Source organism: Zalophus californianus, chromosome 1 (genome assembly GCF_009762305.2).
Source record: "Zalophus californianus isolate mZalCal1 chromosome 1, mZalCal1.pri.v2, whole genome shotgun sequence".
Taxonomy (NCBI): Eukaryota; Metazoa; Chordata; class Mammalia; order Carnivora; family Otariidae; genus Zalophus; species Zalophus californianus.
In genome coordinates, this window is record NC_045595.1 from 51,331 (window position 1) to 69,215 (window position 17,885).

The 17,885-nt window shown below is 55.2% G+C and overlaps 1 protein-coding gene across 10 annotated transcripts; it reads right to left on the bottom strand.

Moving 5' to 3' along the window:
- Nucleotides 1–12,094, bottom strand: PLPP2 (phospholipid phosphatase 2). Of its 10 annotated transcripts, none has more exons than XM_027586579.1 (7): nt 11,919–12,092; nt 8,567–8,718; nt 8,065–8,342; nt 4,122–4,179; nt 3,706–3,882; nt 3,459–3,561; nt 1–1,292 (listed from the first exon to the last, which is right to left on the bottom strand). In XM_027586579.1, exons 1-7 carry the CDS (start codon nt 11,968–11,970, stop codon nt 1,267–1,269), a joined length of 846 nt encoding a protein of 281 aa, XP_027442380.1. In that variant the 5' UTR covers nt 11,971–12,092; the 3' UTR covers nt 1–1,266. The 10 variants fall into 10 exon arrangements, with proteins under 10 accessions (XP_027442380.1, XP_027442374.1, XP_027442373.1 ...); XM_027586573.1 differs by having other exon boundaries at nt 1–1,317; XM_027586572.1 differs by having other exon boundaries at nt 1–1,320.
- Between the last annotated feature and the right edge of the window lie 5,791 nt (nt 12,095–17,885).

Below are 17,885 nucleotides of genomic sequence, written 5' to 3' on the forward strand. Positions count from 1 at the left end.
GACTTTACAAGTATTATAATTTTGCCACATTTGCTTCACATTTTTGCATCATGAAAGATTGTAGGTTATAGACATCACATAACCTCACTCCTCATTACTTCAGTATGCACCTATACCAAAGGAAGCAGGATTTCCCACAAAACCACACTAGCATTTTACACCTAAAAAACTCAAAAACAAATTCCTGCTTTTCATCCAATGGTCAGTTAGGAAGGGTTTTTCAAAAAACATCAGAAAGTAGGGGAAATGTTGGGCATTGAGAAGAGGCCATGAGAAATGATATTTCCATGGCTAAGAATCTAGGAGTTTCCAAGGAGAATCGACAGAAAAATCCCCTTTGGAAAAAGAGGAAAACAAAGACCTACTGTTTTCTCCGTGAAACTGTAAGGAGGATAGCCGTACATGAGAGCTTCCCGGCATCTCTGCCTGGTGTACCAAAATGTCCCAACTTTTCCTAATCGGTAAGAACCACTGAACCCAGAAAGTTCACCTCCGCTTTCTCACCAATGCAGACAAGCGTGCCAAGTGTCCAGACGATTGTGACTCAAACGGTAAGCAGGAAGCTTACTGTGACCAGAGGCTGTGACCTTTATGCCTTTTGAGGACTCTGGAGAGGGGTCTGGCTAGCACAGCTCTGTTTGTCTGGCCTCACGGCTGTGGTCCTATGGTCTCCGTGGAGCACCGAGCCCTCTCCTGGTCAAGGCCAACCACCGAACCCTCAGCTCTGTCTTGCTCACCTCCTTCACCTTCTGCTTTCCTGCTCCTTACACCTCATTGGCTGTCAAACTGCATTCAGAGTGGTTTCTACCATGGCTGTTTCCACTCTTTTGGTCCAAAGCATCACTGTGGTCTTGGCCTTCAAGGTCATCGCACCAGGGAAGAGTGCGGCCATGGGTGCTAACAGGGGCACCTAACTCCGTCATTCCCATCTGCTCCCAGATTCCCGGCTCCCTCTGAGGTCTGGCTGGGAACCTCGCCCCCTTCACTGACACAGACACACCCCCCGAGCCTGGGTACATCCTCCTCACATGCAGCCAGGGCTCAGTCACTGCCTTCTACTGCGTCCCAGAATGCCCAGGCTCCCCAGCCCCGAGCAGCTTCACGGTGATGAAGCCGAGTTCCTGATGTCCAGCATGCTGGCGTTCTGCGGCATCCGGGCTCCCTCCTCCCCACCTGCCGCAGCACCGAGAGTAAAGTCGTGGTGGCTGGGGAGACCGTCTCCAGCAAGGGGCTGCAAGGCTGCGTCTTTGCCCCCAGGCTATGTCATCATGCTGAGGCCTGACCGGAACACCCTGAGAGGGGTATGGAATAAAACAGCTTCTGGGGACAAATAAAACACTTAAAAATAAGTAACCTGTTTTACACATATTTAGTACAAAAACCAAACCCACCATTTACACTGTCCTTGGAACAGGGAGCTCCGTACGTTCTACAATCGTCTCAAGGTGCCAGCCCCTTCACAGCCCGCTCCAGAGGCCTGGCATCTCGCTCGCGTCTCCCTGCTCCAGGGACCCACCACTCACAGTGCCTTCTGTTTCTTGAGCCACTGCTCTGGCCCAGACCCCGGATTTTCCTCAATTTCACTTTCTCTGTTTTCCCCAATTACAAAAGGTTTCCCCTACACTAAGGTTTTGAACACATTTTTTTTTTTTTTTAAGATTTTATTTATTTGAGAGAGAGAGAGAGCACAAGCTGGGGCAGAGGCAGGCAGAGGGAGAGGGAGAGGGAGAAGCAGACTCCCCGCCAAGCAGGGAGCCCGACTCAGGGCTCGCTGGGATCACGACCTGAGCCGAAGGCAGACACTTAACTGACTGAAGCACCCAGGCGCCCCCACATCTTCTTTTTTAAAAAGTATGTATTTCTAGCAGTTAGTCTCCATTTTACTTCCCTGCTGTTCACTTCTGTGAATGGCGGGGAGTTGTCATTTGAGGACAGAGGAAGAGGAGCTGGTTCTGGAGCCCCATGTGCGTGACTAGCAGGGAAGAATCAGGACAAGTCCTCCAGGAAGGCCGGACGCAGACAGACTTGGAGCCCCAGGAGGCCCAGGCACGTCCGTTAAAGGTGGGCGCTGCTGAGACGGGAGGATCGAGGGCAGGGTCCGTTGGAGGGAGGGAGAATATCCCCGAGCGGAAAGGGGATAAGAAGTCCGGCCCTAGGCCCACACCCCACCGGGGACCTTTCAGGCTCCACAGCGGCAGACCTGGGGCGCAGCCCTGCAGGCCACCTGAGGCTGCCAGCCGGATCTCCAGCCCCTCTGATAGGCTCTGAGCTCCATCTGAATTTCTGCTTGAGTGTTTCCATTGGGGGGCCTGTACTAGGGGAGGGTGGGGGGCTTTCAGCAAAGGCCTCCCTACTGTGAGGGGAGGGCCATGGAGACAAATTCTGCACCCTAACTTGAACTCGGAGTTTCCCCAACCCGAGCCCTCCTTGGGGCCCAGACAATAGCAGGAGCCTCGTACAGCTGTGCCGGACCCTTGCCCTGGGCGCTGTGCCAAGCTGTGCCTGCTTCCTCCAGCCTTCCCCCTTGCTGACAGGACCAGAGGAAGCCCGTGAGGGCCTGGCTGTTACTTTCATTCACCTTGTTCACTTAACCAGGTCACAAACAGCAATTCTTCTGGTTTCCAGACCCAATTTCGACATTGGGGGGTGGGGGGTAGTGTCTGAGAACTCAATTCGGACAGTCTGCCCGCAGAGAGCATCCAGTTAAGGACTCAGTCCTACAAGACCACACCCACCTCCGAGAATGCCACCAGCCCCAGGCCGTTACCAGTGCTTCTGACCCACTGACTAGACTGCACGTTCCCACGACCTGCTCTCCTAGGGCTCACACAACTCAGGGAACACTGAGGTTTACCAGCTTATTAAAGGGTGTGATCAATACGAGTCCACAGCCAGATGAAGACACACACGGGGTGAGGCCAGGGAGGGAGTGGGCCACTCTCCCTGCGTCTCCAGACGACAACACTGCCACCAGCTTCTCTGACACCTGAGCTCCGCTGAGCCCCCAGCAGGGAAGCGTCCCCCCATCTGCTGCAGGAACCGTGCTCAGAATGGCCGTAAGAACAGAGGCTGACACCACGTGTCGAGCAAACACTCTCTATTTTACTAAAAGTCCACATATACATTACACTTTACAAAAACAGCATCTATCTGGAGCTCTCTAATCCAACAAAAGGGGGTTCTGAGGGAGCTGAGAGCACAGGGTCCCCCTTCCCAACACTGGGGCCGCACTGTGCACCCCCAGGCCATGGGTCCAGTGCACAAGAGGTGGGGTTGGTGGAACACCTGCCAACCGCCAGCACGGGGCACCTGGAGCCCATCCAGAGCCCCCATCACCACCCCGGGGGAGGGCCCAGCCAGGGCCATAAACACAGCTCATACCTAGCTGGACCCAGAGCCCGGGGCCCTGCCTCAGGAGGAGGAGACCGGGTACCCACAGTGGTTGCGGTCAGCCTCACCCAGGGTCAGCGTCAGTGCCAGGCTGGGCTTCCGTCCCAGCTCCTCCTCCTCCAGGCAGCGCTGTGGAGGCCGGAACTTGAAGAAGTCGGAGATGCAGCAAACCTAGGAGAGAAGGCAAGAGCTGCTGGGAGCAGGGGAGGGGACCCGGCAAGGCAGTGGGGGTGAGGAATGGGCTCCGAGGGGGAACACGAGTGGGGAGGACAGGAGGGTCCCAGGACGCAGCGGACGTCAAGCCCAGGAGCTCACGGTGAGGATGGCCACGAGCGCCCCCTGCAGGAGGCCAACGAGGACATCGCTCCAGTGGTGCTTGTGGTCAGACACACGGGTGTAGCCAACGTAGAGTGCAAAGGCCAGCAGGAAGAACTGCACTGTGGGCCGCAGGAGCCTCGCCCACTTCCAGCAGAGCCGCGCCTGCACGTAGAGCTGGGGGGCCAGAGGGCAGCCATCAGCCTAGGAGCCAGCCGAGCTCACCCCACACCCAGGGCACAGATGGGAGCTCTGGGGCCGGGAACATGGAGCCAGAAGGCCGGGGGCCTCCACACCTGTCAGCCCAACAACCCATCACCACCTCCACCCACCTCTTCTACAGAAGGAAAAACTGAGGCCCAGGGAAGGCAGCGACTTGGCCAGTCCCACAAGCCATTCCTGAGAAAAAGACTCACCGCCAAGAACATCATGCAGTACATCCCGAAGGAGGAGTGTCCGGAATAGAAAGACAGCCTAAGAAAGGAGAGGACAGGCATCAGGAGGGCCGCACAGAGAACAGAGCCCAGGGCCCAGGCTCAGAGATGGGGGAGCTCACTCCCATTTCTGCTTTTGAAACCCCCAGGGCCCCCATCTCACTGTGTTTCCCACAGTCTGGGTACCAGCACAGGGAGGGTTTTATGGGGAAACATGGCCCCTTTTCCCTTCTCTGACCACGCAACAGAAAGTCCCCAACTGGGGCTCACAGTCTTTAACAAGGACATTGTAGGCCACAGACTTGGAACCAGGGCAGACAACTGTGTCTGGCAAACAGTTAACACCACAGTTTCAGGATTATTTTCCATCTGTGGTACTTGACACAAGAATTAAATTCAAGTTTTAGCAAAAAGGACATAAGTGGATAAGAGAAAGCAGCCAAGAAAGAAACTCCAAAGGTCCAGCCGTCTGTAAGAGAAATGAAAAACATCTGTACAAACAGAAGTGCACTGACAGTGGCCACATGTACCAAGAGCAGAACAGACCTCTCTGCACAGAATTGTGATTGTCTGTTTGGACCCCATCTGGTGGATCTGAGGGGCTGTACCCCACTCTCCCGGTGCTGAGGCAGCTACCTGGGGCATTGCTCTGAAACATTTACAACAAATGTTTGTCACTGCTCTCCAGGGTGATGCACAGCAGCTGAAGCACAAAGACCTGAGAGGAAGCTCCGGAAAGAAGCCCTTTGCTCTCACCTCTGGCTGACCTTCAGGTACTGCACAACAAACAGAAAGCCTGGCTGCACACTGAAGGCAGGCCCAGCACAGCACACAGAGCCCATCTGTAAACTCTGAGAGATAGATTTCTCCTGGGGCCAGGTGTCTAAGGAAATCTCTATCAAATCACTAGCTGATCACCCAGCTAAGAGAAAGAACTTCATGACCACACATGACAAAGAATACAGAATTTGCAAAATTAGTTCAGAAAGGTCGCTAACCGACCAGCCAACAACTGTAACAAACACCAACAACAATCCCTGGGAAGGGGACTACAATCCGATTTCCAGAGTTGCTACATTACAATATAAAAAATGCCCAGTTTTCAACCAAATAAGTACAGAGCATGCAGGGAAAAAAAGTGTGTCCAACACACAGGGGAAAAACATCTATTAATAGAAGCTGTCCCTGAGGAAGCCCAGGCGCTAGACTTACTGGACAAAGACGTTTCAACCGCCATTTAAAATCTGTTCAAAGAGCTACACAATGTCTCACTAAATAGAGAATACTAACCAAGAGACAGAGGTTATCTAAAGGAACCAAACAGAAATTCTGGAGCTGAAAAGAGCAGTATCCAAAATGAAAAGATCACTAGCAGATCTGAATGGGCAGAAGAGTAACCACGGACACAAGTCGACGGAGACAATTCAGTCGGACAAACGGAGAGTAAAAAAAAAAAAAAAAAAGGGAGAAACAGAAGTGGGCACCAGGGACTCCACCCACACAGTGGGAACCCAAAGAGGGGAGAGGTACACAGGGGCAGAGTCTTTGAAGAAATAATGGCTGAACACTTCCCTAATTGGATCAAAAGCATTAATCGACACACCCAAGAAGCTTGATGAACTCTCAAAGGAGAAACTTAGAGAGACACAGTGTAATCAACCTGCCAAAGGACAGTCAGTGAGAATCGTGCAAGTAGCAAGAGAAGAAACTCCTCCTGAACAAGGGCCCTCAGTACAATTCGGTTTGCAGCTGGTTTCTCATCAGAAGCCCTGGAAGCCAGAGGCAGCGGGATGGCACATTCAAAGGAACCAAGAATTCTATATCTAGCAAAGTTATCCCCTAAAAATGAAGGAGAAATTAAGACGTTCCCAGATAAACAAAAACTGATAATTCATTGCTCCAATACCTGCCCTATAAGAAATACCACAAGGGAGTCTTTTCAGGAGAAACGAAGGGTACTAGACAGTAAGTCAAACTCACACAAAGACCTGAGAAGCACCAGCAAAGGTAATTACACAATACAAACATCAGTATTAATATACTTGTGGCTAATGATTCCTGGTTTTTCTAATAATTTTTTTTAACTGCATATACAGAGACGGTTGTTAGCTAGACTTACTGCGGTGACCATTTCAAGATAAATACAAATGTTGTTGTGTTGTGTACCTAAAACTAATACGGTGGTATATGCCAATTATACCTCAATGTTTTAAAAACTGCATAAAATAGTAATTATAAATCTAAGTTGATGAACACACGATGTATAAAAATATAATTTGTGAAAATAATCTCATAAGGGGGTAGCGCCATATGGCCACAAACTCCTTACATAGTCAACTATTTAACATAAAAGAAGGCAGTAATGAAGAAAATGTAAAAGTCAACATAAAAACAGACTATGTAGAAAGCAAATAACAAGACAGCAGAAGCCGTTCCTGATCAGTAGTTACAATGAATGTAAATGTATTAACCTCTCCAATTAAAAGGCAGAGATTACAAAATAGATTTACAAAATAACCTAACTTTAGGCTGTGTACTAGAGACTCACTTTAGGTTCAAACATACAAATAGGTTGAAAAGTACACAAATGGTAAAAATATTCCATGCAAACAGCAACCACAAGAAAGCCAGTGTGGCTACACTGCTGGGAGACAAAACAGACACTGAAAACAAAACCACTAGGGGAGACAAAGGGCTCACAGTGAGAACCGGCACATCCATCAGGAAGACAAAACAATCACAGAGACACACCCACTGAACAAGAGCCCCAAAACAGGTGCTGCAAACACACACAGACGCTAAGACACGGGTAAGCTTTGAAACATTAAGGAAGCCAGACATGAGAGGCCACATGGTGTGGGACTCCGCATTTGTGAATCATCAGGAAAGGCATGACCACAACAGGAGGGGGCTGGTGGGTGCCAGGGGCTGGGGACTGGGATGCGGATGGGCAGACGGATAGGGTGCTGGTAACTAATGGACATGGAGCTTCTTTTTGGGGTGATGAAAATATTCTGGAGTAAGATAGTGGAGATGGGTGCACAACACTGTGATTTACTAAAAAAAATCAATGAATTGTACCCATTAAAATAGTTAAATTCGTGAATTTTAGCTATGTGAATTTTTTTAAAGATTTGATTGATTGATTGATTGATTGATTGGAGAGCGAGCGAGCGCAAGCGGGGGGGGGGAGCAGCAGAGGGAGAGAGAGGGGCAGGCTTCCCGCGGAGCAGGGAGCCCGATCCGATGTGGGACTCGATCCCAGGACCCTGAGATCATGACCTGAACTGAAGGCAGACGCTTCACCAACAGAGTCACCCAGGCACCCCTAGCTATGTGAATTTTATTTCAATCTTTTAAAAAGGAAAATAAGGGGATGCTTGGGTGGCTCATCTGCTTAAGCATCTGACTCCTGATTTCTGCTCAGGTCATGATCCCAGGATCCTGGGATTGAGCCCTGCATCAGGCTCCCTGCTCAGTGGGAAGTCTGCTTCACCCTCTGCCCCCACCCCCACCACTCGTGCTCTCTCTCTCAAATGAATAAATAAAATCTTAAAAAAAGAAACCTGACGTATCACAACACTTACTAAAAAAATAAAATAAAATAATAAAAAGGAAAACAGTAATGGCAATTAATGGAAAAGTTGATCAGAGACTGCGAGAGTACAAAGCAGAGAAGCAGGCCAGCGGGGTCTGACATCCCGCCCCACCTCATGCCCCCCACACCCCCCAGGCCCACAGGCCCCACCCGGCCTCACCCCCACAATCCTCTGCTCAGGGAGTTGCCTCCTTAACCTTCTCATTCTTCCACATTCAGTTCCTAAGGGTCCTCCTGCAGGGCCCACTCCTCCCCCAGGGCTGGGAATATCTGCAGCTGGGGGTCCCCAGCATGGCCCAGAGTGAAGGCTGCTATCCCGGCACCCACCTGGACTCAGTGACGTTGGCGGGGTTTCCCCTGCACACCCTCTCCACCTGCACGTAGATGGAGCAGTTGACGCGACTCCAATCAGGGTCACACACCGCCAGGAAGTTGGGCCGCAGGCGGCCGATCATGTACTTGGCCAGGTCTGTCAGCGACTGACTCACTGCAGCCCCAAACAGGAAGGTGCCCAGCACCTTGTAGACGGCGGCCACATAGTTGTTGAAGTCGGAGCGGGAATAGAGGCGGTCTGTGTACACCAGGTAGGCCTCCCCAGCTGAGACCTGCACAGGGAGCAGCCATGGGGCCTTGCGGCAGGGCTGGGGCACCGGCTGTGAGCATGTCCACCAGCCCTGGCTCCCTGGGCCTGGGCCCTCCCCACGGAAGGGGGTTAAGGGCTCCCAGCCTCCCTGAGTTGGCTGGGGTTGTGGGAACTCCAAAGGGGGTCCTCTTCCCCAAAGACCATCCCACACCCCAGCCCCCACCCTCCAAGCCTCTTCTGCCTTACAAGGATGATGGTGGCCGTGATGGTGACCCCAGCCATGAGCCCATGTGTGATGGTGTCTGGACGGTAGGGGTATCGGATGGAGTCATCTCCACAGTAGAACCCTCGCTTATATGGGGCGTTCACAAGCGTCAGGATGGCAAAAGGCAGAGAGGCTGGGGGCAGGGGAGAGAAGCCAGTGGCCACATGGTTCTCCCCCAGCTGCACACCCCCACCAGCAAAGCCCCAGGGCCACCTGCCTTGGTCCCCTGGTTTCCCACCTCCACACCAGCCTGGCAAATGGGAGGCTGCTGCCCCATTAAAACCCCCTCGTGATTCCCCATCATCCACAGATAAACACCAAAATCCTCCCCAGGCCCATTGTACAGCCCCCACCCCACATCTCCCAGCCCCTCCCCTTCCTCACTTCCCTCCAGCCTCCTGTCTCCTCCCTGAGCAAACTCCACAGGCACCCAAACAGGAACCTGGCACCCGTCCTCACTGCCCAAAACATCTCTGACTTCCCTCCAAACAGCTCCATCCAGCCACCTTCCTGACACCTTGGCACCCCTTTCATAGATGAAATGTCTGTTCTCCATGTCTCTTGGCACGCTTGTATTTATGCACCGTGTGATACCTGAGTTCACCAAGCACACGAGGGGGGTCCGCCATGCTCAAGGCTGTCCCTGGAGCCTTCCCAGGGCTCGGCCTGCGCCCATGTTTAATAAGCATCTTTTAGGGCGCCTGGGTGGCTCAGTTGGTTGAACGACTGCCTTCAGCTCAGGTCATGATCCTGGAGTCCCGGGATCGAGTCCCACATCGGGCTTCCTGCTCAGCAGGGAGTCTGCTTCTCCCTCTGACCCTCTTCCCTCTCGTGCTTTCTATCTCTCATTCTCTCTCTCTCTCTCAAATAAATAAATAAAATCTTTAAAAAAAAAAATAAGCATCTTTTAAAAGAGAGAACTCCCTGCCCTTCACTCTACAGCCAGCCAGAGAGACCAGGGACACACCACAGTAAGGGGCAGAGCTGAGATGCCTACAGACCCTGGGCAGACCCCTGGGCAGACCAAGGGCCTCCACAGCTCGATCCAAAGACACGTTCAGGAGCCACAAGTTTCAGCAGCTGTGGCTCTGGGGTCCCAGGGCCCTGCTGAGCTGAGGGTGACAAATACAGGCAGGGTGTCCTTTGCCCCCAGCACGGCAGGTGACAAGTATAAAAGGGTGTGACTCTTCTGTGGCCTGAATACCACAGGAGTCAGGGACAAGGCCAACTCCTCCTCCTCCCAAGAGACCAAACTTAGTGCTGACTCAGGAAACACAGAGGTCTGCCCACGGAGCTGTGAGGCTTAGGGACCGCAACTGGAATCAGGGAGACTATGGGCTTGTCAGGTAGGCCACACAGAAAAGGTGGCTTGAGGGAGCTGAGGAAGGTCAGGGCAGATCTGGAGAAGAGCACCAGGGAGAGGTAACAGCCAGTGCAAAGGTCCAGAGGTGGGTCCATGCCTGCAGAGCTGGAGAGCTGGGGGCTGGGGGTGGAGGGTATTATATGAAGGGGAATCTTGGGGCGCCTGGGTGGCTCAGTGGTTAAGCGTCTGCCTTCGTGTCAGGTCACGATGCCCAGGACCCTGGGATCAGGCTCTCTGCTCAGCAGGGAGCCTGTTTCTCCCTCTCCCACTCCCCCCGCTTGAGTTCCCACTCCTGCGGTCGGTCTCTCTCTAAAAAATCTTAAAAAAAAAAAAAAAAGAATGGGAATCTTGCTGGGAGTGAGCGGGAAGGCATCAGACAGTTGGGAACAAAGGAACAGAGCATGTTTTCGTACATCAGTGAGGGCAAGGCTGGAGGCCGAGAAGCCAGGGAGGAGCCCCCCAGAGTTGGGGGTGGGGGGAGGCCAGGGTCAGAATATGCTGAGACATCAAGTTAAGCCTCATCCCTGCCCCCAGAGCAGGGCAAAGAGGCTGGTACAAGGTGCCTGGGCAGCGAGGTCAGTCTCCCAATTCCTGTCCCCCAGCCCCTTCCAGTGCAGACTCAGTCACCCTCGACTGGAACCAGAGCTGTGGGTTTGGGAAGTAGAGCTCCGAGCACTGGATCTGGGGCCTCTCTCTGCCTAGGACACTGGCTCATGCCCTCATGGCAGACACCTGCAGAACATCCCTGCCTTTACATCACCACCCCCTCCAACACACACACACACACACACACACACACACACACAGCCCATATTTTCATCAGGGCCCCCTTGTCACCCTATGAAACTCAGCTTTTTATGGGCTGAAGCTTCAAGAATGGGAGCCGGGTCTGCCTGGGCCTCTAGCTCCTGGCACAAAGAAGCAACCAACACACAACCTAATCTCAGCACCACGGGTAGCTGCTGTGTGACCTCCAGCAGGTGCCTGAACCTCTCTGGGCAAAGAGAACCTGCCCGACGGACTGTTTGGTGGAAATGGCTTCATTATGTGCATGTCACTTCTCGTCTAGAATACAGGAGGTGCCACACAGATGTTTAAATATAAATAACAGGTATTCAATAAATGACCGCTAGGGCTGGCAGACGCCCCCTGGGGACTTCTTCCTGCTGCCAACCGGCCCACTCCAAAGAGGTCAGGGTTAGGGTCTGGGGCTCAGGAGGAGAGACTTGCCTTTCCAATCCGTCAGGGATTACCCCTCCGACCCCGGCGGAGGAGCAGGAACCCCAAATGGGGGCGGGGAGGGAGCGGTCCTGGGGGGGGCGATTTAGGCCCGAGGGGCCCCTCCCCGCGCCGAGGGTAGAATTCTGGGGCCATTGTCCGCACAGCCCCAGAGCAAACACTCGGCCTTTGTTCCCGGGACCCTGGGGGAAGGGCGGGGAGGGGGCCTCCGGCCGCCCCCTCCCCCAGCCTGGCCCGCAAACCCGCCCGACAGGTTTGGTCCGGGCCGCCGGAGGCGCCGGGTTCACGGGTAGCCCGGGGCCCAGCCTTTCTCTCCATCTCTCCCCCGCCCGAGCAGGGGGTCCGACTCCCACCGACCAGCTGTGTGCCCGCTGGGGACGTCGATCCTGGGACAGGGGGTGGAGGTCCGCCCGGGTGACCCGCGGCCGCACCCCAAACCCGGACCGCCGCCCTCCTGAATCACCGCCCCGGCCGGGTGCGGCGGGGAGGGAGGCGCGTGCAGCCCCTCTGCTGCGACTTCCTGCTGCAGCGGGCGGGGTAACCCGGGACGGCCGGGAGAAACCGAGGCCGGGAAGGGAGCCCGCTGGCACCGGGCCGCGGAGGCAGTCCGCGAGGCCCCGCGCCCCGAGGGGCCTGCCTGATCCGCCCCCACAAACCAACCTTCGGGGGCCCGGGGCGTGTACCGCCGGGCGGGCGGTCCTCCCCCACCACACGGGTCGCGCGACTCTTACCGACCAGCACGCACAGCACGTCGAGCAGTACGAAGACCCACCTCCGCTCCATGCCGCCCCCGCCCCCGCCCCGGGCCGCGCCCGCGACCCCCGACGCCGGTCCCAGCGCGTCCCGTCGCGCCCGGCCAGGCCGCGGGGTCACATGGCCGCGGAGCCAGGCCCTGCCAGGGCAGGGCGGGGCGTGGAAGGGAAGGCAGGGGAGCGGCGGGGCCAGGGCGGAGCAGCCCGAGGGGAGGGGGCGGACTCTGCCCCCGTCCCGCCCCGCCCCGCCCCGCCCCGCCCCGCCCCGCTGCGGCGAGCCGGGAGGGGCGGGGTGGAGAGTGCCTGCGTGGGAGGGCGGGAGACCCCAGCCGGGTCTGGAGGCGGTAGGGGTCGTCTGCGCCCGGCACTTCCCCACCGGAGGCGGGAGACTGAGGCTGAGGGACAGCGGTCCAGAGCCCGCCAGGGCGTCACCCGCAGGTTGGGCCGGCTGGGTCGGGGAAGGGGCAGGTGGCCAGAAGGAAGGAAGGCACCCACGCACGCACGGTGGAGCGCGCGAGAGGGCAGACCCGGCAGGACGTGTCCCCGGGTTTCCTCGTACCCAGATGCTGGGTACATCTGACTACCTCTGAGTCAGGAAGTGCCCCAAAACCGATGGAGTGTCCTGGCTTCATTGCAGGGGTTTTTCTTCACGCCTAATGCTTAAAATCCTGGCATTCCTGTGATGCGTGGCATTTCAGAAGGTCAAGTTCCTCAACACCCACCCTGGAGGATGTTGGCACCGGGCCCCGCTCCCATGTAGCATACTGTCCCAACCCTAACAAGAGCAAACAGAGGGGGCAGGAGCTGAAAAGAGTCTATGCCCCGCACCTCACCTAGGTCCTAGGGAACCCTGAGCTGGGAGGCGCCCAACAGTCACGAGCATCCAAGTCAGGGAAACGAAGGCCCAAGGGGCCATTACTAGATCCTTTGGGCTGAAACTTTCTGAGAAGCCTTGGAGAGAGCCCAGCCTTGACCTGGCAGGAAACATGACACGTGAGGTTCTATCCCTCTTTCTAGGTCACGCAATGGGTAGAAGCAGAGCTGGGACTTGAACGCAGGGGGCCCGGCCCCAGGGTCTGCTCCCTTGACCTCGAAAACACATTCACCACCCCAGCTCCTCCAACAGTCCTAAAACAGAGGATGTTTCTCGGCCCTTTTTAGAGATGAAAGGAGTCAGATCCAGAGACAGGCAGCCCCTGACCCAAGGTCAGGCAACTGGGGCTTCCACACAGAGCCCCACTGACCCTGCTTCCTAGGAGGATGACCGGACACCGGCACTTGCGGGGTGCAGGGGGTTCCAGGAGGGAGCCAAGGGTTAGGGTTAGGGTTAGGTGGAAGTCGGGGGGCAGTGCACAGCGGATCTCGGGCTCTTTGGCCATTACGGTTGGGGGGCGGGATGTCTGAGGGCCAGCTCCTCTGCACCCCAGACTACTTTACCTGCTCTGGGCAGCCGGCAGAGGCACTGCCCATACGCACACTCAAAATAACTCAGCCCACGCCACCCTACCCCACCCCGCCCCAGGACATGACAAAGTCCAGCATGGAAACTCCTGGACTCGGATTTTCCGTCTGTGGTGTGGCGGAGAGACGGTGTGGGACGCACATGCCCAGCACCCTCCCCTTTCCAACCGCACACTGCAAGGAGTTGGGGGTGGGGGGGGAGGGGAGCGCACATCCTAAAAAAATGCAGCTTCCTCCTCCGTCCCTAGACTTCTTCCTCCAGGCGGGAGGGTTTTTCCGGTGTCTGGGCAGGGGTGGTGCTGTCGCAGAGGCCGCTTTCAGGCTGAGCTGGATCCAGCACGTCTCCGACTCCGGCAGGCGCGGCCCCGCCCAGATGGGCTCAGGCTCTGCTCACTGGCTTTCCAGCTGCCACTCACAGAGCGGGGCGGACCTCAGGGAGAGGCAAGTCCCGGGCTCCAGCTCCCTTATTCACTCGTTCACTCATTCAGGCAGCACGTAGTGGATCACGGTTTTTGTAAGAATTACCTGATGAGTTATATGTGAACAGCATCCACAGCATGTAACATCAGTTATATATGAGGCAACAGCCCGGCAAAACGTTCCATAAATGTTACCTGGCCTCCTTATTACTGAACTTTTCTCACTTTAACCTCGGGGTGACTACCCATTCTCAGTTAAGGTAGAGAAAGTGAAGCGCTCTACTGGAGTCGAGGAAAGGTGAGTTCTTTTTTTTTTTTTTTAAGATTTTATTTTATTTATTTATTTGAGAGAGAGAGAATGAGAGATAGAGAGCACGAAAGGGAAGAGGGTCAGAGGGAGAAGCAGACTCCCCGCTGAGCAGGGAGCCCGATGTGGGACTCGATCCCGGGACTCCAGGATCATGACCTGAGCCGAAGGCAGTTGCTTAACCAACTGAGCCACCCAGGCGCCCAAGGTGGGTTCTTTATTGAGCACCTATTGTGTGCTGGGTGGGGAGATCGCTGGGAGGAGCCTGCCAGAGGAGGCATGGTACTGGGGATGGCCTGAGTCGGGGCTGCAGGTGGGACCCAGGAGGTCTCTAGGGGAGGTTCCTGTGGGCACAGAAACCTTGGGTAGGAAGACGAGCCTGGAGAACAGCATGGCTGGGGGCCCCACATGGGACTGGAACCACTGCCCTCCCCGCTGACCTCAGTCTCACGCAGTCCTTAAAAACACCTGGGCAGGGTCAGGATTAAAATCTAATGAGGGCAGCAAGGATTAGCATTAAGGGTAGGATCGCGGTCAGAGCTCCTGCATCTGCTAGCTGGCATCCTCCACATTGCAAGGAGTCTGTACAGAGAGAACCCCAGGCCAGTGAGGCCTGCTTGAGGAACAGAGCCTGGACTGGGGACCAGACCTGGACAGTTCCTCCCCTACCTGCAGGTGGCAGACTGAGCCCCCAGCTGGGTCCCAGGGACTTGTCTATGTTCCCTAGAGACAGAACCAAGTCCTTGGTGCCTGGTGATCCACGAGGGAGTGGAGCTCAGGGCTCAGAAATGGTCAGTTCTCGTCAACCTGATGGGCTCGAGGTGTCTCCAAGTGTAGCGAAGATTAGGGAGAGATGCCTGGGAGGTGGGCAGAAAGGTGCCTGGCACACAGTGGGTGCCACCTGAGTGCACCACTCCCGGGCTTTATGTACTTCTCTGGGGGCTAAGTTCGAGCCCCGTGTCGGGTGTAGAGATTACCTGAAAGTATACTCTTGGGGCTCAGAAAGGCCACAGTGGAGTTCTTCCAGACTTGGGGCTTTGCCCCCGCTAAGGGTCCTGGAGTCGAGCCTGTACCCCTGGGGGGCTGTGACAGGCCAGTCTGTCCATCTGCATAACGGGCACTGGAGGGTACCTAAGCCCTGAGACTCTACTGACCTGCTTGACCGAGAGCCTAACTCCTTAGGAAGCACCCTGGAGGGTTAATCGAACGGGAAACAGTGGGGCAGGTACTTGCGGTCACCTTCAGTTCAGAAGCTAACATCAGTGAATTCCGAATCCCGGGTTAAGTTGCTAACCCTAACCCCACCCCCACCCCCCCGCCGTGTCCGCCACCTCCTGGAAGCGCTGGCATCATTTCTGTGTGTCTGCGTATCATCCCCTCCTCCCAGCCCGGAGCTGCCGGGGCAGAGGCCAGCACCCAGCAGGCACCCAATCCGTGCCGACTGAATGAAACGTGGCCTAGTGACTAAAGGACCCTCAGCCTGGGGTCGGCGTTCCCTGAGTCAGGGCAGAGAGCATGAGCTGCTTGTTCCTTATAGGTGCCGTCTTCACAGCCAGGGCTCCACCTGTGGTGCAGGCCGAGCAACGCGGCCCCTGGTGTCCACTCCCAGCCAGTCTCCCTAAAGCACAACTCTGCCCCTGCTACCTCCCAAACACACCTCCTGTCGCCTGGCCCAACACTGCCCTGCGGCCTCCGCGCTCCTCCAGACCCAGCTGCCGCTCCCGCCGCCCACACGCTCTCTGCTCCTGTTCCCCCTCCACCTCGGCCAGTGCCCACTCCAGGTGGCCAGTCACTCGTTCAGTCCCGGGCACAAGCCTTGATATCCAGGGGCTTCTGCTGGAGCCACTGGGGAAAGGACACATGCTTCCTGCATGGACCACAGGGGCAAGTCCAGTAGCTGCGGCTTCCAGCACCATGGCTGCCGAGAGGACTGAGGGAGACGGATGCCAACTCCCACAGCAGCCACAGTCACAGGACAGCCTGGCCGGGGCCTTCGTGTGTCCGCATCAACACGAGGAAAATGACTCGTTTAAAATAACCAGCAAGGGGCGCCTGGGTGGCTCAGTGTGTTAAACGTCTGCCTTCGGCTCAGATCATGATCCCAGGGTCCTGGGATGGAACCCCGCATCGGGTTTCCTGCTTGGCGGGGAGCCTGCTTCTCCCTCTCCCTCTGCTGTTCCCCCTACTCTCTCCCTCTCTCTGTAAAATAAATAAATAAAATCTTAAAAAAATAAAATAACCAGCAAAACTGGAGAAATGGGGACCCACAATCCAGAGGAAAACGGTTAAGAGAAGTAATATCCAGAAGTGACCCACAGGTGAAAACAATGAAGATTCAGATTGTTTCTACAGGAAAAGGTAGAAAATGAAGAATTTCAGTAGAGAAAGGAAAAAAGCCAAATACACATACTAGAACCAAAATGTACAAGGTATGAGTTAAAGAACGTGGGGGACTGGCCGGCGTCTGAGAGGCTGGTGTCACCTTGTGCAGCCAGACACTGGGGCGGGGGGGCAGCAGAGATGTCAGGAGAAACAATGGCCAAGACACCCCAAATTTAGAGAGGCACCGCCCGTAAGCCCTAACAGCTCTGCGGACAAGTTACACCTAAGTGCATCCCCATCAACCTGCCAGCGCCAAACCCACAACGAGCAATGCCATCGGAGACAGACCTGCAGAAACACAGGGATTTCTCATCAGAAACAACAGATACCAGGAGTCAATGAAACATATCCAAAATGGTGAAAGACAGTCAACCAGGAACCCTGTATCTGGCAAAAATAAAATAAAACTAAGAAGTGCTTCAAAAGTGGAGGGACAGGGCCTTCTCCGGCCCACAGAGCAGGGAGCACGCCGGCCGCAGAGCCGCCATCCACGCGGCAGCACCCACAGGGACAGACCACCTCACCGGCGAACCCAGGGCCAAAGGGAGAAGTGAGCCCCAGGCACAAACAGCCACCTTCAAAAGCCACGGACAAGGATGAGCTCCGGCGACACTCGTCTCAGAATGGCCGAAATCCAGAACGCGGACACCACCAAGTGCTGGCGGGGACGCAGAGCGGCCGGCGGGAATGCAAAATGCTGTCTCACAAAACTACACATACGCTCACCATTCGATTCAGCTCTGGGCTTTCGCAGGTTTGAAACCCTGCACACAGATGTTTACAGCGGCTTTATCCACAACTGCCCAAACCTAAACACGGCCAAGGTGTCCTTTGGCAGAGTCGGTTATAAACTGCTGTCCGTCTGGGCGCTGGAACACCGCTCTGCGCTCAGGACAGGAGCCGTCAAGCTACAGAAAGACGAGGAGGAGCGCAAAATGCACGAAGCAGACACAGCAAGGCACCCCCTGATCAAACTGCTCCAAACCACCCAGGAAGCCCTATTTTGGGTGTCCACACAATCACACAGGGGTCTGTGAAGTCTCCAGAAAAGCCAAATGTTTTAGGGTCCGTTTCTCCGGGATGAGAACGCCATGTCGGAATGCAGCATTTATGGACGCGTTTCTATGCCTCTCCGCTTGTGAGGGAACAAACCCCTTACTCACTCCTTTATCCAGAATGTGATTTACTGCCAACTATACAGGATGACGAAACGAATAAAGTGACATTCACAAGATACTTCTGACAATAGGAAAGGAGAAGCAAAGCTATGAGAGGATGCATTACTGAATAGGGAGGCAAAAAATAAAAATAGCATGAAAGATAAAAATCTTAAAAGCAGTAAGAACACACTAAGACAAGCAGATTTCTTGTCGTAAG

Excerpts from the sequence above, each read along its gene's own strand:
- PLPP2 (XM_027586570.2), bottom strand. The coding sequence starts at position 11,970 with ATGGAGCGGAGGTGGGTCTTCGTACTGCTCGACGTGCTGTGCGTGCTG. Across the intron at positions 4,180-8,064 it reads GCCAACGTCACTGAGTCCAG|GCTGTCTTTCTATTCCGGAC; the intron begins GTGGGTGCCGGG and ends CTCCTTTCTTAG. Across the intron at positions 2,072-3,458 it reads GGCACTGACGCTGACCCTGG|CAGCGCCCACCTTTAACGGA; the intron begins GTGAGGCTGACC and ends CTCCCGTCTCAG.